The 20,925-nt window shown below is 42.7% G+C and overlaps 1 protein-coding gene and 1 long non-coding RNA gene across 12 annotated transcripts in view; one reads left to right on the top strand and one right to left on the bottom strand.

The window, feature by feature from the left end:
• LOC141750476 (uncharacterized) overlaps positions 1–20,925 on the top strand; it is a 72,351-nt gene that overhangs the window by 39,857 nt on the left and 11,569 nt on the right. The window lies entirely within an intron of this gene.
• On the bottom strand, positions 989–20,912 carry ZNF831 (zinc finger protein 831). 11 transcript variants are annotated; one of them, XM_074605570.1, is made up of 7 exons: positions 20,310–20,912; positions 15,445–15,968; positions 7,568–11,789; positions 6,564–6,706; positions 4,781–5,055; positions 3,943–4,094; positions 989–2,745 (listed from the first exon to the last, which is right to left on the bottom strand). In XM_074605570.1, the coding sequence occupies exons 2-7, from the start codon at positions 15,465–15,467 to the stop codon at positions 1,897–1,899; spliced, it is 5,664 nt and encodes a 1,887-aa protein (XP_074461671.1). In that variant the 5' UTR covers positions 15,468–15,968; positions 20,310–20,912; the 3' UTR covers positions 989–1,896. The 11 variants fall into 11 exon arrangements, with proteins under 11 accessions (XP_074461671.1, XP_074461675.1, XP_074461672.1 ...); XM_074605574.1 differs by having other exon boundaries at positions 15,740–15,968; XM_074605571.1 differs by having other exon boundaries at positions 15,445–15,881.

Below are 20,925 nucleotides of genomic sequence, written 5' to 3'. Positions count from 1 at the left end.
CGGTAGTTCTTCTGATAAGGTTTGAGGTGGACTAAGAAATTTAGCATAATTGCTACTAAAAATCATTAAATGTTCATATGCTTGAACTGTAATACTAGTTAATGTACTAAGAATATTGCCACATATTATACATTAAGCTGTTTTATGTATAAAATGAATTTATATATAGGCTCTCTACAAGTCTGTCCTAGTCTGCTGGCAGCTTCTCCCGGCGGTTAGGAACAGGAACGCGGGGCCCATCAGGTATGTCCGTGCCCGTATTTCAGAACAGACGTGCCTGCAGAAAGCCCGTGAATGGCACAGCACCCGCTCTACGCTCGGGAATTACTGACCGTCTTGGACTTGCGTCTCTGCAGTTGATTCTAGAAACCACCCTTAAACTAACATTCCTAGATTTTTTCCTTGCAGTTTTGGCCCCAGTTACTGCTGTAATTGGTGTAATATTGTACATTTTTAGAAAGGGAAAAATACCTTTCGTGGTTCATCCTCTATTCTGAGAAAGTAGATTTTTTTCCTGACTTTTTCTGTTAACACATTAGAATTAGGAATCGTGGTAATATTTTGATAGTTATTTTTGTTTTCTGTACCAGTAATAAATTTATGAACATAATTTGAGGCTAAAGGTGAAGCTCTGTATGGATGACCTCAAGTCTTCTCATGTTCGTAAGACATCTGAAAACACAGGAATTGCGTGGGACTTGGCACTTGTTCTCTCTCTTAGATGTTCTGGTATCTTTTTGCACATATACATTTATTTTTCTCATGTAGTATACCTGATCTTTTTGTGACTATGATCTATATAAGCTTACCTGTGCATTATTAAAGTAAAAACAATTCTGAATATCCCTGTAGGTTAATCCTTAAAACCCTATGTGTGATGCAATATAAGAGCGGTAGAAGCGTAAGTATAGAATTTGACTATAATGTAGAAGTGGAATGTTTTTAATGTTTATCAGTTTAATCAAGCAAGTGAACACACTTGGTCAAATTAAAATATCTAATTATTTATTCACATAGAAACCAGTAAATTTCAGGGTTCGTAGCACAAAACTTTTTGTTAAAAAAAGAAAACAAGTTATGCCATATAGCTTCTTTACACTCAATAAAGTAGCATCATTGCAGATAAACCTAAGATTACAATAAAAGTGAAACATTCCAGATTATATTGGTTGGAGCACAATGTGATGAATATAACAAGAAAATCCTTGTCAGAAATGTTACCACAAGGAAATATCAATAGCTAACACCCATATTCTCCAACTAGAAATCAAGAATATTTGAGTAGATCTTGGCATAAAAGGCACAAAACACAAGGCAAAGCATGCTTGTGTCATTTGTCACAAAGAAGCATTGACATTTGTGCAACATGGAAAAAGATCAGCATTTTTCCAGACCCTTCCAATATCCTTCCAGACCCTTAATGCCAGTGTATCGCTCCGAGTCCAGATGGAAGTGCCTACAGGAAAAGAAGAGTATATAGACAAGAACATGTCTGTACCCTTCCAGGAGATCTTAGCTCATATACCGAGGCAGCAGCTACTACAGTATTGTTAGTAGTAAATAAATACACCATAGCCTTTTAATAATACAGCCACTGGCAGCTAGCACTTGTGGGAATTAGCTAAGAATGTTTACAATGCTGGAAACCCCTCGTAAACATGGGTTTACCACTTGCATTTAAGTGTGTGATGCCAGCTCCCTCTTTTCTTCAAATGAGCTTTTTTTAAAAAGTTTGAGTCCTTGAAGTAAAGGGCTCTCTTCAGAAGAGAATGCTGCCTATTGCACAGAGGAATGGCTTCTCTGATTTTAAGGTGCTTCAGAAAGACAGATCAAACATCCGAGGTATTTCCTTCTGTCATGGGCCATCATACGAGCATCTCGTTAGCAGCCCGTGTGCTATATTTCTATAACAAGCCTATCTTCATCATCACTGCTAGTGTCATCATACTCAACTCTGGTTTGCTTCCTCATCATCTCTAACCCTCTCTTCTTGTATGCCTTGGAAGGTGTTGCAGAGTAAGTCTCGGACTCGGGGGACCTGAGAGTAACTGGGGGCTCTGTAAAGGCAGCAGTGGCCGTTCTGCGTGGCCTTCCGTGGCTGTTGGCCTGCAGGTGGGCTCCGTCCCTCTCTGTGCCTCCCTGAAGGGCGAGGATTTTTTGAGAGAAGTTTGGCTGCTCGGTGTAGTCTGTGCTGGGTAATTCCGCCCTTGTGACTGACTCTGCCTTTGGTCCCAATAAACGTGAACGTCCAGGCTGGGAACGGGGCATTGAGTTGTCTTTTGGAGATGAGTATGCGTTTGCTTCAGCTGGAAGGTTTTGCCTTCCCGAGGCTTGGGTCAGCGGCTCGAACGTACCAAATCTTTGACTCTCTGGGTCCATATTCAGTGTGTTTCCCTGGCTTGCTTCTGGATGTAAGGGCAGAGGACCAGTAGTCTCTGCGTGTGAGCTGTCAGGTTGGTCACCTCTGCCTGTACTTGTAGAATCAGAGGGGCAGGACCAAGCAGCAGATGCCGTTGAGTCGCTGGGGACTCTTGGCTGCGACTGCCCTGGGCCGGGGGGCAGCAGGGGGGGTTGTGTCGCGGTGCAGCAGGACTCCGGCTCGCTGCCGGCCGGCGGGGTGGCTGTGCTCACAGGGGAGGAGAAGGAATGGGCTGCCAGAGGTGTTTCCAGAGGAGCTGTAACGTTCTGAAAAGAGAAGTTCGTTCTTGTGTGTTCCCTGATTTGCCCAGAAATGTCCTGTAGAAACTGGGGGGGGGGAAGATTTACATGTACAATTTTCAATCCAGAGCAATTCCATCCTTCATAAAAGTGCAGTGATTATCTTAGTTGACTGTATCAGGAGAAAACATTTACCTCTGCTGTAACTCGTATCAACTGAGTAATTAAGCATAATGTCAGCCTCTATTTATACAACTGTGATTATATTTGCACTCTTTTTTTTTCATTACTGCAGACCGAGTTACTCATCCCTCTTTTTATAAGAAAACTTTTTTTTTCTCACAGTGTGTGTGGGAGGTGTAGTAAAGGATATATTTTTTCCTTAGGTTTTTTTTTTCTTGGGTGGGTGACAGACCATGCTAATAATTTATGGGTGAGAGGGGTTGGGGGTTTCAAGCTGCATTCTTATGTACCGTCTAGGATGATGTTCTTCTTGTTAAGATATTTTAATATCTTTATATCTTTTAATATCTTTAATATCTATTTAAAAGTATTGCAATGATGTTTGTGCAATGCAGGGGGAAAGGTTTGTGATGAATCTGTACGAAATATTACAGTGTTCGAGGCGGTGAGATACGTGTAGGAAATAAAATTACTTAGTAAAAAACATTTTCAGGATTAGGTTCCTAAATATGATGCTGCTTATGGTACCTGAAGAAGCAGCGCTCACGCCGCCCAGCAGCGGTCTGCCTCGGCAGCTCTCGTCCTCGCGCGGGGCCAGGGGAAGCCTCGGCGTCAGTGCCACGAGGCCGCGCAGCGAGCGCTGCCCGGAGACCTGCGGCCCGTCCCGCCACGGCCAAAACCCCAGCGGCACCAGCTTCCACAAGGGCTAACGAAATTGGGGTGCCAGCCTGGGTACGTGTTCTTCCCATGCGACGTGGCCATTGCGCTTCCCTAGTTTCAGGCTCCCTGTCTGTGCCTCAGGATACGCTGTGCTGCGTCTGCTGGCACCTCCGACATCGGCGGTGCCGATGATCCGTGTCAATTGATGCAAGTGTGATTGTTCTTTTAAAACAACTAATTCTAACATTAGTAAGTTTTCATGATATTTTAACCCCACAAATACCTTTAACACATTTTTAAACAAAATCTGTGACACAAAGTAGTCTCAACTTGAACTTTAAAACAGCTGAATATAATTCAAGTTTTAATTACCAATATCCCAATATCTTTTTCTTTTCTTTTAATAAAAAAGCAATACATGAATTAAGGTACAATACCTACTTTTTTATCCATTTTGTCTTTTTCTTTAACATGGTTTAGATTTTCAATATGTGAAGATATTCCTGAGTTATTCTTTCCTTCTTTTTTCCTCCTGCAAAGTGGCTTGTCTGAGGTGGAACGAGATGTGTCTTTTTGCTGGTATAGGTAATTTTCTATTGAAAAGAGGTCAAAGAAACTTTTACTTTTATTTTTATTCCCCCACATGCTAGAATTTACTAAATTTCTCATCATATCACTGAACTAACTTCTATGTTTTTACTATTTTCTGTACATTTTTATTCTAAGCCTGATACATTTTCTCATTTACTTATACGTGTTTGGGTTTGGGGGTTTTCTTGGCCATTATTGCCCTGCAAAGTAATAGCTGTTGATATCTGCTATGAACGGAGACAGGGTATTGTCCCTGCTTCCAAGATGGTTGTGGCATAAACATCATTTGCATTAATACCGCTAATTAAATGGGGGTGCTGGTCTGAAACACGGAAGCAAATCAACACGCCAAGCCCCTTTCCCACTGCAACATACCGTCTTGTTTCAGAAACAGATAAAGATCTGTCTTAAAACTGTTTAGGCTGCTAGTGGAAGGTTATTTTGAGTTATTTCTTTTTAAAATGTCCTCCTGATTGTCAAATTCACATATGTAAGTATGTGAATGAAAATCATGCATTCGGTTCTGAAAATGTGCGAGGTGTTTGTATTCTTACTCGCGAAACAAAGTGAAGGACAAAAAGGGGTTTGCAGTTCCATGTGGAACAGGTGCGCATCAGAGATACTGCTAATGTTCATTCTCTTAAAAAATAAATATTCAGTACATTTAAAAAATGTTCAAAATACTTACCGTGTACCTTTGATTGAGCAGAATGGCACTTCTTGTTAAATTTACAGGGTTGTGACGAAGAGCCCTTCTTCAAAGCCTCCAGGGCTCTATTTGGGAAGCCGTGCCGCTTGCTCGGGCGGCTCAGTTTCAGCTGAGCGTATCCGTGCGTGTGCCTCCCCCGGGTCCTGCGTGGCCGACGGCATCGAAAGGGTAAACAAGTATGTGGGATTGAAAAGCAGCCAGAGTAGAATAATGCCACATCATCCCGTAAATTTAAGTCTAACAGCAATTTACCACTGTGAAGATGTTAATTTATGTCGATTCCAAAAAAAAAAAAAAGCAGGATTTTAGGCAAGAGACCCACAATTATTTTATTAAGTTTTTCCTCAGTAGGATTCAGTAAATTCTTGGTTTGCTAAGAGAAAAGGATTCAGGAATAACAGATGCTTTTTCCTATATCTGGAATTTTAAAACAACATACTTCATGAAGACGTGAATCACACAGGAATCACCTGCGAGCGCATAGTTGTTGGCTTTGTTACGTTTCACTTCCTATGTGCTACCTACTCATCAGCACTAATGCCAGTCGCTGGATAACCCGGCTCTGCCGCGTCCCCTGCTCTGGCCACGTCCCTCGGTAACTCCCAACGGTTGGGACCGAAGGACGTCGGAAGGTCCCATTCCTCTATCGATGGAATCGGTCACTATACACAGAGTAATAAGTAAATCTAAAAGGGTGTGCTTATTCAGGTGTCTGGCATTATTAGAAAAATATATTACATTTCATGATTAACAGTTTGGGCGGTTAGCTGCTAATATGCATGCCCTGAGCTTTCAGCACCCTGTACTTACTTGGTATAGCCAAATAAATAAATTCTGAGACCAGCAGGAAAACAAAACAAAACAAAAAAACGCCCCCAAAACAACCCAGAAAAAGAAGTCCTAGAGGAATGTCACTGGACTGGGTGACGTTGGCCTGAGTTTTCTATTTTTGTTCTTATGATCCTTCAAAATTGCAGTGCTGTTTTCAAACTGGCCACGGTGATTAAGTTACCGACACTGATTTGTGCACAAGGGAGTCACTCTGTCTGGTTTTGGTCGTGAAATAAAATAAGAGGGATATACGTGCACAATATGTGTTTCTTATTGGAGCAAGTCAGCAGCCATCTGCTACCCACGCTCTTCAAGGAGCGGAGGCTAAATCTTCCACCGATACGAGCTCCCATTAAAAACGGAGAAACTCTGCTGCCTGATACAATGTGCCTTTGATAGTTCTATACCCAAGTTCTTCCTGCTTTTTATTTAAACCGAACGATCCTTTAAACTACAGATGGCTTTGTTAGTTTGTGGTAGAACTTGATATTTATTCTTCTGCATTCTCTTGTGAACACAAGTTCGGGACCTAGATCTCCTGAGGACAAAAGGGTCTCGCACGGGGCTTTTAGGTGTAACAGGATTAAAAATGGAAGTCTTTTGGTTCCCGTCAAATAAAAGTAAATGCTGACAATTCTGGCAGACAGGAATCATTTCTAAAGCAGAGTGAGATTCAACTGACCAGGCATCATCTTTCTTTGGCATATGTCTGTTTTGCTTAGAAAAGTCTGTTCCTGATAGTAAACCCCGTACGGACATTTTTTATAGTTTACCTTTGTGGAACTGCTGCTCTTGCTGAGAGATTAATTTTTTCCCCCAATTTTGACAAGGTTGAATTTTGGGGATGACTTTCTATTTTCTGTGGCGCTTTTACACCCATTTTAGCAAAATTATGTCTGTATCTAGGGAAGGTGAAAACCATATTCCATACCATTTTGGGGTGACTTTAATCTTTTTCTGTTTGTGGCTCCTCTTGACTTTGTTTGTTGAGAGTTTTTCCTTTTTGCAAACTACCATTTTCTTCTTTTGCTCTGAAATATTTCTGAAAGCACCACCAGGAGCTGCTGAGCTTAACTGTTGAGAATATTGGAAAAAAATTAAGTACATTAAAATTGTGAATTACATTAACTGAGAGATTGGAAATCCATGCTCTTTTTAAATAGCACTGAATAGTATAGTAGTTAAATAGCACAACTCTGAATTTTTCCTAGAATTTGTCTGTTAGTTTTTTCTAATCACTTTGTCCATCTACTTTTATAAAACAAAATTGAAACAACTCACTGCTTTTGTGGATCTATATAGAATTAGTGCATGTTCTTTCGTATTCTTCTTCCTATGTAAAAAGTAAGCTTAGCCTTACAGAGCTGCTCTAGGATCTGACAGATAGACCAGTCTGTCTTCACTTACCTGAAAAAGAAAAACTTTCAAATCTTAAACACTTCACAGGGCATTAATGCAGTTTGGGTTTGTGGACGTTTCATGTATCTAAACAATGAGAGATCGAGCACACGGGCTGTCTTTGACTCCAAGTGTCTCCAAGAACAATAAAGTCTTGACATTAATGGTCTGCTGAAGGCCTACTCTAATTGAAATAGTCATTTCAAATGAAAACAGTGAAATACATATGCTGTTATAGAAGAATATGTATGTAAGGGGAAAATCAGGACATAGAAATGCACTCTTCGCCCTAGACAGCATTCCTACTGAAATTCCCGAGTGAAAGAAACTTAAATGTTGACGCAAAAGAATGTGGTTTTCATTCATCAAATGAATATGTAACTTATCTTATTAAAGCACAAATTGTAAATTCTGTATCGACAAAGCCTGTAAATGTCCGTAAATACAGTTTTGATAATAATTTTATTTTTCTAATGGGGGTGGGGGTGTTAGCCAATTGCACCCTCTTGAGAAAGGAAATAGGATTATTAGTATTACCTCCCGCGTCTGTTGTCCTTTAGAAAGGGATGAAACCAATGTTTTTGAACTCCTGTTTGTTAAGCCGTATGCCACAGTCTTGCTGTGTCTAATATTTTTCATTTTGAAAATAGAAATATCGTATTTTGACAGCGTGCATTCATTGCTTGACTCCTTGCCGCGGGTGTGCATGGAGGAGTAGGCAGAGTCTGCACTCCCCTTCTGCTCGGCAGGCAGAGGGAGGCTTCTCGTTAAACAACACCACGTTAATCGAGGTTCAGCATTTAGTGATGGGAAGGTGCCCTTCGTGCTTGCTGCTATTAAACTTCCAGAGCAGCAAGTCAGATTATTGTGGGGTGGTGCTGGGAATTCTTTACTGCGAGTGGTGAGAGTGTGGCAATAGAAAGTGCCAAAAGAATGGCAAAACCAGGTGGGGCTGTCCGTCGAGCGCTGAGGATGCTGCGTGTCCTGCAGCGCTGGTGAAGGGTCCCTCAGAACGCAGGGAGCTCCTCCTCCCTCCCAGCCCTCGGCCGCTGGCTCTGCGTCCTTGCTAGAGGCTGGCGGCATCATCAGAGAGTCGCTTCCTGAGCGAAGGCGATGTAAAACCTTCCTCTCTTCTTTGATGTCAGCTGATATGAAGAAACCACTTGGATACATAGAAGTAAAGCGTATGTTCTTCCTGGGGGTCTGTGTAGAAGAAGTAGTTATGCGCATCCACTTCTCTTCTGTTTGCTTTTGATAATTTAATTTATTTTTGTTCTGTTTGTTTTTCCAAGCATCTCTTATAATATCCGGCTGCCTGAAGTTTTGGTTATAAAAGGTGTTACCTGCTGTGGTTAAGCTATTTGTTGTTTCTGAATGGACTGGTGAACAAAATACTGGAGTTTTCCAGTTGGCGTGTACGTTCCACCGTAGCTCTCCTTTGCTGGCCTTTTGTCTGGCTTCAAGTCTTACAGGGGACCAAACCACATCGTTAGAGTGAGAACGGAGTGCTGCGCTGGTGGGGGAGCCAGGGGGGCTGCTTGAGGTGTCTGTTGCAGACGTGCAAGGTGAAATCTTCTGTTCTGGTCCAAGCAAAAGCGACAAATCTGAGGCTCTCTTGTCTTGCGGCAATTTGAGGATATATTTTGGAGCAAAGGCGTTTTGTTGTGGGACTGGAGTTAAACGACCAGGTTGCCGAGGATGAATTGTAGAAGACATGTCAACAGCATTGTCACTGAAAAGCGGTGCTTTTGCTCCTGTTTCCACAAGACGTGTTTTGACATCTTCATCTGTTGCATTCTGCAAGGCAAAAGAATTGCAATCACTTCCCCTTAATTCAGGCCCTAAAAATCCCACAAATGAAGCTTTTGAGGTACCTGCTGAATGTGAAAGAGGGTTAACATCACTGTAATTAAGAGCTTTTGTGGGGAGTTTGATTGTTTTCATATACTCCACATTCTCAGTACCTCCAGTGCATTCATTATTTCCTGTGCTTAATTTTTGCCCCTCTGCTTTACTGGAGCGTGTCAGCGGTGCCATGGACAGACACTGGGCGCTGGTGCGATAGACCCTCTCTGCTTCTTTTCCCCCATTGCTTTCACTACTGGGAGTAGGGCTGGACTTTGAAGTAATGTCTTCTGTCTTCTCCACTTCAAATTTCAGCTTTTTTCTTTCTGATGGTAAATTCTGGGACTTCCCTGCAGCTTCTCTGTTGCTGCTGCAATGGGCCCCCGGGGGCGTCAGGTCGCGCGGGCCGGTCCCCTTGCTCCTGCTACGGTTTCCGTCGTCATTTGAAGTGCTTTTACACCCTGATTCAGATGTACTGGATTCTTTCCCAGGGCTTGGTTTTCCCCATTTGCTACTCTGTGCTGGCAAGCGGTCGTCGTTCCTGCCGTTCGCGTTGAGCGGACAGGGCGGGTTTTGGAGCCTGAGCTCACAGCTGCTGGGAGCTGGTGACGCGCCGTGGCCACCTGAGCACTTGTCTGTGTCGCTGCCACCGAGCTCTCGGGAAGTCCTGCTCGTCACAGCCTGCGCACCAGCGTTTCCTGAGTGCGGTGTCTCCGTGGCGTAGGTTGAACTGTTGGCAGTTTCCCCAGAGGACACATCCTGTACAATATGGTTACCATTAGTACAGGTTTCTGATTTACTGGTGTTCAAACCTGTTGTCACGAGGGAGGAGAGGCTGTCACTTGCAGAGCTCCCGCCATCTCTCTCCTCAGCAATTTCAGTACTGCTGCCTGATTCCTTTGAGTCAGGAGTGAAGCTTGCAGTATCTGTAAGCTTATTCCCCCTTTGTTTAATTTTCTTGGCATTTTGACTGCTTTTCATTTTCTGGTAGATTTTTTTAAATGTTTCATCTCCATACATTTGCCATTTTTCTTGAGAGAACATCTTTAACTTCCTTTGATGGTGTTTCTTATTTTTGGCACCGATTCCTTCTCCAGCCCCAAGCCTGTTGCTCCCTTGCAGCTCCCCTGGGGCAGGAGGATGATCAGCCACGTTACTGAGCGGCAAATCATCCACTGCTGTTTGTCGGACTAGCGCTCGGGGATGGCTGTTGGGAAAATCCACTGAATTTGCAGCAAGATTGTTGCTAGGCAGCAAAGCAGCAGCACCCGGATTTACCGGCTGCTTCGTAAGAGAAAGCGGCTTGGAGCAGCCGGCTTTGTCCTGGGCCGCTCTGGTGCCCTCCACAAAGGGCAGGGAGTTGCTCCGGGTGACGGGCACGGCGTCGATGGTGGTGGAGAACTGGGTGGGGACCGAGTGGAAAAACATTGGCTTGCATTTTTCTAGGGGTGCGAAGGTAGATTTTGCTGAACAGAGGGAAAGGTTCTTCTTCCTATTTACATCACAGGTTCTGATGTCAAAATGGAAAGAGTCTTTGTACGTGTAAGGCATTGGCAGATCAATGCTCCCCTGTTTAGAAAGGACAGTTTTTCTGGGCCTAACGTTGTCTAACTGGGTGTCATCCACCACGCTTTTGTTATGAGAAATAAGTTTTGAAATGTGTTCTTCCAGCCTCTTTTTCTCTAGCATCAAGGCCGTAGCTTTCTCAGCCACCTCCAGCCTGGCGCAGCCCGGGGTGCCGAGGGCAGGCTGGTTTTCCAGCTCGGCGCTGGGCTGGCAGAGGCTGTGGAGCGGGCTGGGGGACGCCAGCTGCAGCTCCGCACTGTCGGAGCGGGACAGGTACCCCGAGTCCGTGCTCTCACACTTCTTCAGCTTGCAGTCAAACGGCTTGTAATCCCACTGCTTTTCCGAAGAGGTTGCCTGCTGCCTTTGCAGCTGAATGTGCTTATTGGCAGTTGGGCTTCTTTGCTCCTGTATCTTCTTTCTCTGGCACTGACCATTTGGCAAAGCCCCTGGAGATGATGAGCTTTGGGGTTCTCTTTCAGGAACCCCCTGATTAGCCTTTGAACTAGAGGACTGATTTGTGGTTTCTTGACTTTCCAAAGCAAATGATGAATTGCTTGTGGCCGGCAGCGAAAGGTCATTAGGAAGTTTCTTAGTGTCCGCGCTGGTCTCTGAACTCACTTGTTCCATTTGCACCCCCTTGTCCTCCCCGGTGCTACTGAGCAGTTTGCTGCTTTGATGTGACGCAATGCTCTCTGCTGATTTCTCATTTTGCTCCAATATGGCAGTGTTGTCCGAGTCTGAGGGCAGTCTGGTGTTGTTGACGTGTGTTTGAGTTCTTCTGTGCTTATACAAATTGCTCTGAGTTTTAAACGCGATACCACAAGTGGTGCAAGGGAAGGGCCTCTCGCCCGTGTGAGAGCGAATGTGCTTCTCAAGGACACTTGGCTTCAAACAATCTCGTCCACAGTGTTTGCAGATATATTTCCCAGCTTTTTTTGATTTTCCTGGGCTTCCAATAGACGCACTTACACAAGAATTTGGTGATGATAAAACCGGCAAAGTGCTCACTATGTTCAGCGTCAGGGTTTGCCCGAGCTGCTTCTGAAAAGCGGAGGGAGGCTGCTGGGAGCCGTCAGCGGGCAGCAGCGTGTTGAGGATGAGCGGCAGGCCGCTGCCCTCCAGCCGCACGCAGCTCCTGCCGGTCACCAGCGGGCTGCCGGGCTGCCAGCCCCCGGGCTGGTACAGCGGCACGGGGAGCGCTTTCACATAGAGGGGCTGGGGCGGCGCTGGCCCCCGCTGCCGAACCTGCGCGGGGTGAAGAGGGGCCGCGGGAGCCGGTGGCTCTGCCCCCGCAGCTGTGACGGCGGGCTGCTCCATCGCGAAGGCCGGCTGCCATACACGGAGGTAGCTGTACGAGAGGGGAAACAAAGTAGGAGAATGAAACAAATTAAACACTTGCCACGGCCAGACTGGGAAAGTTAGCAATTAAGAATAACACGAATCTTATATGCAGGCAATACTTACTTCATTTTCCAGTTAAATTGGCTCATCTTTCATTTCTTAGCTAGGAATTAAAGTTCGGTACGGTGTAAAGAACGTTGAACATTGCACTTAGACCCTACAGTAAGTACCCAAAGTATTAGGAATAAATCTGAGCATCAGATTTGCAAATGGAGGATCTCAGCACCCCAGAAGTAATAAATTTTAAATTTTCTGGAACCATATTCAGCCTGGAGAAGAGAAGGCTCCAGGGAGACCTTAGAGCCCCTTCCAGTCCCTAAAGGGGCTCCAGGGAAGCTGGGGAGGGACTCTGGAGCAGGGAGGGGAGCCATGGGATGAGGGGGAAGGGTTTTACACTGCAAGAGGGGAGATTGAGATGAGATCTCAGGCAGAAATTCTCTGCTGTGAGGGTGGTGAGCCCCTGGCCCAGGCTGCCCAGAGAAGCTGTGGCTGCCCCATCCCTGGAGGGGTTCAAGGCCAGGTTGGACGGGGCTTGGAGCAACCTGGGCTGGTGGGAGGTGTCCCTGCCCAGGGCAGGGGGTGCCACTGGTTTATCTTTAAGGTCCCTTCCCACCCAAGCCATTCTATGGTTCTATTCCCATTACATACTTGTACCATGTTTTTTAATTTAAGAATTTATATTAATAAATGTTAACATAGAAGCACGGAACAATTAAGGCTGGAAGGGGCCTCAGGAGGGCTCGCGTGAGCCCCGCGCTCAGCTGGGGTTGCACAGGGGTCTCTCCAGCCTGGGTGTGAAAATCTCTGGGAATGAAAACTGCACGGCTTCTGTGGGCAACCCTGCCCAAACACAGGACGTTAAACACGGCTGCATATTACCTGCGTTTACCCAATTTAAGCAAGCAAAGGCCAGACACATAGCAACGAGTGATGCAAAATGAAAATATCTGAACAAAATGAAACCGATGTCCTGTTTTACAAGTGAGTTTTACATAAATACGTATGAAGTAGAAAAGATGGTATCAGAGCAAAATAGTGGGATAAATTAAAGGTATCTTTTGTGTAGCCCAAATTAATTTTGTCTAATTAAAGGTGATACTGTGGTATACTGCTTTCAATCCCAGATGAGAACATTTTGTAGACATGGTTTTTGAAAAAGTGAACCTATTCTTATGGAATCTGTCCAAATATAGTCAGGGGTGGTGGTGGTCCAGACTACTTCTTATTTTACAAAAATATGTCTTATCTTTTTTCTTTCTTAGAAACAAATTAGGAAACTATCCAGATAAACTAGTTGAAAATTATTTTTGGAAGAGCTGATAAAGTCATTGGCATACCCTCTTATAGTTTGGGTGAAAATTAGAAGGTGATCTGGGAACGTTTATTCAAATTCTTATTAAACTCTACTCACAACTCTGTATCCATTGGCTGTTACGAATAATGAGCCGTTCTTGTGCAAACCGTCATAAAACCCCCAGTTGAAATAACATCATCAGTGGCTAAATGTGAAACCTGCAGTTTGTTGCCTTACTGTGTTGTCTGTAGTGGTGTTTGTGTACCTTCCTTGGATCATTTGAATACGTAATCATTACTAGGAAATAGTAAAACAACTTACTCAAAAATATTATATGAAATTTGGACTGGTTCCACGTGACACACTCACTACGTTACCATTATTCAAAGCAAAGTCTCCGTCGCATGTAGTTACTGAGAATTTTGGAATAATTGACATAAAGGAGAAATGGCAAACTCAATGTAACTGATTTTGAGTACCATTAGAGTTACTGTTAGAATAGTTAATAAAGCTGGTAAGCTGATACCGAGTTGGATGGAGATCCAAGAGAAGTTCTGTTCCTTCACAACTGAAAATGATAGTGTCTCACTCACGTCATGTGAAAAAATGGGAAAATAACTTTCTATGAATGATCAAATGAGTTATGTGCTCAGTAATAAATGTAATTAGCATCTCAATAAATAGACTAGGAATTCAGGTAGTTTTCATATTAAATGTATGCACCTCTGAAACTGAAGGATAAAGCAACCCTCTTGGTTATTAGTCTTCTGCAAAGGAAAAGGTTTTGCATATTAGGATATTGCTTCTAATCCCACTGATTATTTCATCCCTCTGCGTAGCTCACAATGCAACTGTAAATACTTGTCTCCTTGAGCACCCGAAAACTAACATACCAAGAACCCGGCACCTGTTCCTCTGCGCTCCTCACTCCGCACCCCTTTGGGAAGTTCTGTTGCTGGCTGGCAGCTTGTGTTTCACAGCCAGGGCTTCTTCCACTTTCTCTCTGATCTGCCTTGCTGATTGCAAGAACTGGAAAAGTGGAGAAAACGCCAGCACTGCAGTCCCCGGGCGCGCTCCCTGACTTCCCTTCTGGGCACGGGCCAGGCCATTGGCTTCTCTGCGCGCGGTACCTGCCCCAGCAAAACTGCGCCTCAGCCCCGGCCGTCAGTGGCCAGCTGCCGAGGGCTGAGGGTCAGACCGTTGATGGGAAAGGCGTCGCTGCCCGGTGGGACTCTGTCTTCACCCAAAGATTTTAGTGTAATAAAAACCCCAGAAAAGAACCCGTCAAGTGAACTGATCTGCACACAGCAACGTGTTAGATTTTGCCTTTTCTCCCCGCTCATTTCAGTGCTCTGTAATGTTCTACAAAGAAAATACTTAAATGATTACAGAGAATTTAAAGGGAAGTTTTAACTAATGCTAAACAAATAAAATGGTGATACACAATCTCATTACTTTTAATAGTTTAATGGTACATTTCTACCAGCTGTGATAGTTTGCTGCTCTTCACAGCAAACAAAAGATACTTCCTTCCTAAGTGAATCTTCCGTGGCTTGTATTCTACTGCAGCGAATATGATCACACTTTTCACGTCTGTCATTTATATATATTAAAAAAAAAGCCGCTGTATTTCTTTGTACACTGACAAAAATAGCTTATCTCAAATTAATTCCACCCCGAGGCTAATCCAGGGGAGTCCTTGCCTAAAGTAGAAAAACTTCCTTTGTTGATGACCCCCCAGGCTCCATTACTGAGCATCTGCCTCATGTTCTGAACTCAATTTGTAACGTGTAGCATCCAACTACTAGTGTAAAAACTGGATCCTAATTAGATAAGGAAAAATTTCCAATAAGCAAAACTAAAAGCAAGATTTGACCTGTCCAAAATTTTCTAAATTAGTTTCTTAAGCTGTCAAAAGTGGTCATTAAAATTCCATTTAAGTACAACTGTTTTGTTCCTAGATTGAATTATACCTTCAGGTTTGTGGAACACTGAAAAGTCAAAAAGTTGGAGAAGTTTCAGATGACAAATCAGCATAGTAGACTAAGTATAAAGTATTTCAATAAGGCGGGGTATAAAAAACTCATTTTAAATCCAACGTGTTCCTCTTTTCTATATAATTTCCCCTTAATTTCAAATATATTTGATAAACTTTGCTTCATTTTATCAGACCTGTTATAGTAATCTTGGATTATACAAGCAAAAGACTTTTGTCTTCTGCATGGCACACGTAAATGCACCATCAACTGCCCATCATTATTAATAAAGTCATAAAATAAGCATGTAACTATTTATTTCCTGCACTTACAAGTAATTTTTTTGACACACCATTGAGAGGAAGGAGCATCATAGTCTTTAAGCAGATGCAGTGCTCAGGCCCCTGGCTTGGTCTACAGCTGTTATCTGTAGACATGATAGAGTTAGTTTATTTTTGTAACCACCCAGAAGCAGCTTTTCAACGTTCTCAACATAGATAGTGTACTATATTGTAGAAGTCTTTGTCTTTTTTAAAAGCTTTTGGTGATCCCTACCTTAAATATAATACCAGAGAGCATACAGAAGTGGAATCCTCTTTAGTCTGTAAATAATTTTAGCTTACGTACCTTTCATCGAGCCAGGCATTTCAGCAAAAGAAGTTTCATTTCTGTCAATACTTGATGCAAGCAGAGGGAAACGAGGACAAAGACTTGAAACAGATTAGAAGTAGGAAGTTGTTTTTTCTTTTTTTTTTTACACAGTAACAACCTTCAGAAAACAGGAAGAGGTGAAACAGAAGAAAGTGAAGTAGCATTTCAATCTCTTCGTCTCCTTTATCATTATTCATGTAGGAACCTATAAACAGAATCAGCTGTCTGCGAAATGTAGCATTCTGTACACCGCATTCAGTTGTATCATCCAGTCAAATACACGGACACAATGGTAGAGTTTTTTTCTTTATACCCCTAAAGGTAATTTCCTTGTAACTTTACGGTAAAGATCTCTCTTAAGATGTGTCGGAAAATAAAAGAATGGTGGAGAGAAGACACTTGCTACATTTGAAATGCTAAACTCCTCATCCAGCGTGGGCATTACCCACCGGCTGCTTCCCCCGCTGCCCGGCGGTGGGGTAGGGCGTAACCAGGGGGGAAAGCGGTGAAAGAGGGTCAAAAGTGTTTAAGTCATGCTCCACAGACCTCCCTAAACTCTGGGAAAAGCTGTAGGGAAAACGGGATAAGGGACAGTCAAGAGAAGTGAAAAGATCATTTTAAGAGTGTAGGCTTTGTTTGTGGGTTGGCTTCATAACGAGTCCTCGGATAAAGCAGTCGGTGGAGCGCGGCGTCCTTTGGGGGAGCGGGAATGGCTGCGTCCTCTGCTGCTGTTGGACTGAGTGCATCCCAAACCGCAGTATGCATTCCCTGTAGTCTTACAAAATCAGCATATCTGATCTGTAAAAATTCCTTAGGAATATTGTGTTTTGGAAGATGTAGCTTTTAATCTGGTTATAATTTAGCGCGGTGAGCACCTGCCCAATTCCGATAGCCGCAGCCTGTACCTTGTACATTGGAGACTGGTGAAAGCGTAATGTTGTGGTTGTCGAGCATCCACTTCAGTGGAAGCTCTTTATTTTAGTAATTCAGATGATAGATTAATGCCGGAGGTGTCAATGGATTGTCATTCTGCACAGCTTTATTGCTCTTGGAGAGCTTTGCCTGTGGTTTGGGCTGCTTTCAGGTTGTTTCTGGGCCCTGTTTTAGTAGGCCTCTAATTCTGGAGTTGGAGAAATATTTCTGTTTTATTCTTCTTATCTTTTTTGCTTGTCATTTAGTTATTCAGGGGACAAAAAACCTCTTAACAGGGCCTAGTATTGTTGCTTAAAATCCTTCTAGTTTCTATTATACCCCGAAATGCTCCCAGTGATTGGTAATGGCGCTGCACATGCTTAAAATCAGTGAATCTCTAAAACAACATGACACTGCGAACTGCTTCACGGTGAGTCACGCTTCTCGTCTGCAGGCTCAGTCTGTCCATATGGATACAACTACATGCAGCAACTAGTTTCAGCTCTCCTGGGAGATAACGTTCCTAAAGGAACGGATTCTCACGTGTAAGTGAGATCTTCTGGAGGGTTATTGCATGCTACAGTCAACAAAGTAACGGTGAAACAAAAGATGCGTATCTTGTAACAGAATACTGGCATGAATCAAGTCATACAAACAGAAGATTATGGGCATTTTACATAAGCAGTCAAAATTAGTTTCACTTTGGTTTTATCACATATCTGAATTCTGTTATATTTTATTCCACTTTGAGACAGACTATTATTATTTTAAGTTAAGATTAACTTACTTAAAAGGGACACTTATCTCAAACAGTACTAACAATTCCAGTGGTATCCTGGAACTAGTAACAACTCTGAAACATAAATATGCTTTTAAAATTCATTATTTAGAACACTCAGTAGCATATTGACTTCAAAATGCTAAAACTGTAAACTTTTTATCCTGAGAGGCTTAAAGAAACAAAAATTAAATAAAGCAAGTTACAACTGAAGCAAGTGGCTGCATGGATGTCTGGCACTGTCACACAGGTTTCAGCGTGTAGAAGAATCTTTTGAAGTTTTGTCTAAAATCTCTGAATCTTGAATAAGTGGCTCTGGAATCAGGCTGACTCCACAGCACCCTACGATTCTTCCCATTCCTAGGGATGAACAGACTGCTGTAATGCCTACAAGTAATTTGAGCTGTGCACTTAATAGAGAGGACCACTATTAAACTGCATTAGTTCTATTTGAAATTAAGTTATTTTTGTTTTCTTTTTTTTAACCAATCTGTTTTTGGATGTCACTTCCTAGGCTGGAATCTGAATAGAATAGAATAGAATAGAATAGAATAGAATAGAATAGAATAGAATAATTAGAATAGGAGTATTTCAGTTGGAAGGGAACAATTGTCTAGTCCAACTGCCTGACCAACTCAGGGCTGGCCGTAAGTTAAAGCATGTTACTGAGGTCATTGTCCAGATGCCTCCTGAACGCTGCCAGGCGTGGGGCATCGACCGCCTCTCCAGGATCTCTATGCAAGATTGCTTACATTCATTTATGTTCAAAACCTTTTCCTGCTCAGAGAAACCCAATTAACTTCAGTTGGCTCAACATACAGCAAAATATCTGTTGCAGCTCTGTAGAAAGGTGAGCCCAGCGTCAGGCGCTACACAGTAGGGAGTACGTGGTGCTGCATCGCCCTTCACTCTCGATTCATGTCGTCGTGAGGATCCGGGGAGATAACCCCCCCACCGCTGGTATGCGTTTCTGGGTTCCAGCAGTCTGCGGAAAGGGCTCCTGCCCGGATGTCTGAAACCCTCGGTCCTTCAGAGGTACCTACGGGCTTTAGTCAAAGAGGGGCGCAAGGGAAAGTGGCGATAAGCGTGCTTCCTGTACTAATAAGGAAATAGATTTCAAAGATCCTATCAACTACATATTTTAAAGTACTTTACAAACTTGAATGAAAAGAAAGTATCTTATAGGATTGTTAATTGTTCATTTTTCTTATGGGGACGATGATGCTGAGAACAGCACGTGGTGTCTTACTGTCAGCAGAAGTTACAGACGCTGGAACTGCCGTTTCCTGTTGCCAGTCCACCCCTGACGGCTGGCGCAAGGGGCCGGTGTTGATGAGGAGCTCCCTTGATTGACTAGACAAAGCTGCTACTGAAACAGTAGCATAATACAGTAATAGTGAACCGTAGGGGCTGAAATAAATTTTGTGCAGGTACTTTAAACACCACCTGTTTGATGGAAAAGTTTAGGAGTGTACCCTGATTCTGGGGCTTTGTAGACCTTAATTCAAACTAGCAAAACGGAACTGATACATTTCCTGATTAACCCAGAAATTACTGTTAATCTTGTTTTCTCCTATTTCTGCCTTTGCCCGTTTCTCAGTTTGACTTCATACCCTGAAATGTCTCATAACAGAAGTACTGACTTCACCTCTCACGTGCTCGGAAGGGCTGTGGCCGCTCTCGCAGGAGCGCAGCAGCGTGCAGAGCACTCAACCCTTGTCAACAAAGGTGAGAGGCTCAGCCCCCTGCAGAATTAGGATGAAAATGTGTGGTTCCCTAATCATCCAAAACCCTCATGATCTTTCAGTGATAACATTTCTTGCCCAGATTCTGACTTTGGGAAATCTTGCTACTTGTTACGAAGTCATTGCTCCCGAAGTTTTGCCCTGCCTGGCATGTTGTCAAAGTACAAAGCCACTAGAGAACACACTGATCGAACTTTGAAATTCTTGTACCACATCCTGAGGACAAGTGTTTTTGACACTGTACTCACAGGATTGTGTAATATCAGTGAAATTGGTTTATTTTTGTAAACACCATACCAGAATACAGCATTAGAACCTTTTAAGTTGAATGTGATCTGTGATGCCTTTCCTTCATTCTAGAACAGCACCAGTGTTTTCATCATTATTAAATATACAGTTTGCTATCTTTTTGATTCTCCTTTTCTTGAATATTCATAAATGAAAACATTCAAAAGGCTTAAATCAATAAGAACGTTGTTAGCTAAAATATATTTTAATGCGTAAGTAAGCATCGTATTGGCCCTTTTGATCTCTTCCTGCAATTTGTATCAGAGAATATTTCCTATTCTACTTCTTATGCTGCTACCATAAGAAATGCTTTCTAGTTTATTATATGTATTTATTTAAAATTTATACCACTTCTTTCTAAAAAGAGACATATTTAACACATCTGTTGGTTTTGTAACACTGTTGGTGGCTTCACAATGAAAAAAAAAAATAGGATTGTTAGTGCTTAAAAAATCTAAAGAGCTTAAAGGATTTCCATTCTTTTGTCCTTTCATCAAATTCACTCCTGTGCATTTCCCTTGTTAGGAAAGAGTTAACAACCTCCAGCCAGCAGTCTGTAATCAACAGGTTGCTCTAACAGAGAAATAATAACCCTAATCCATCTTTTAAAGTTTCGGAGGTTGGACTAAACGATGAAAACATACTGATTAAAGCCCTCTTAGAAATAGAAGTGGGGCCATTACTAAAATGCTTTGTGTTTTAGGGCAAAATCGTTCTCACTGCTAAGTGAAAAATCCATCACATAAAAAAATATTATAACTTTAAAATTTCTGTCTTAATGATATCTCTGTCTATATAAAATGATAACGAAACACTTGCTAACCTTTAGGTGGCCAATTCACAGGCAGGTGGAGAGGTTCAGGTCTCCCTGGAATAGCGTTGAAACAAAAGAAGCATCCTGTTTTCTTTTTTCAGTGTCTTTCTCTTCTCTTTTTTTTAAGCGTTTGAAAATTGGAGGGTGGGTGGTGGGGTGTGCGCGAGGAGCGGAGGGGGTGCAGCCAGCCCACGCTTGGTGTGGGAAGAGTTTTAATGGCCGATGCTGGTAATGTGGTTTGCCTGCCTCGGTGTCTGCACTACTGCAGCTCTGTGTGTGGGCGTAAAGAAATGACACGACTGGGTTTCAAACCATTACACTGAAGATTTGCAAACAGTTAAAAAAAAAAAACACACAACCCCATCAGGCACAAATGAAAAATTATTACTTTTTTTCTTTTATCTTTTTCTAAGGCTTGTTTGTTGGTTTGTGTTTTGTTTGGTTTGGTTTTTTTTTTTAACTTAACAGATGTAATCCAGTCAAGTTTATTCCTCAGCTTCTAAATTTAAAAAGGGAAATTAAGTCTTTAGGAAGGTTTTTGATTTTATGTAGTGAGAACATTTTATTATGATTTTTGCTGATATTTTTTAATTAACCTACAAGAGCCCGTGTTCCAAAAGGCATC

The sequence above is a fragment of the Larus michahellis genome, chromosome 12 (genome assembly GCF_964199755.1).
Source record: "Larus michahellis chromosome 12, bLarMic1.1, whole genome shotgun sequence".
NCBI classification, from domain to species: domain Eukaryota; kingdom Metazoa; phylum Chordata; class Aves; order Charadriiformes; family Laridae; genus Larus; species Larus michahellis.
This window is presented reverse-complemented; position numbering and strand designations above follow the sequence as displayed.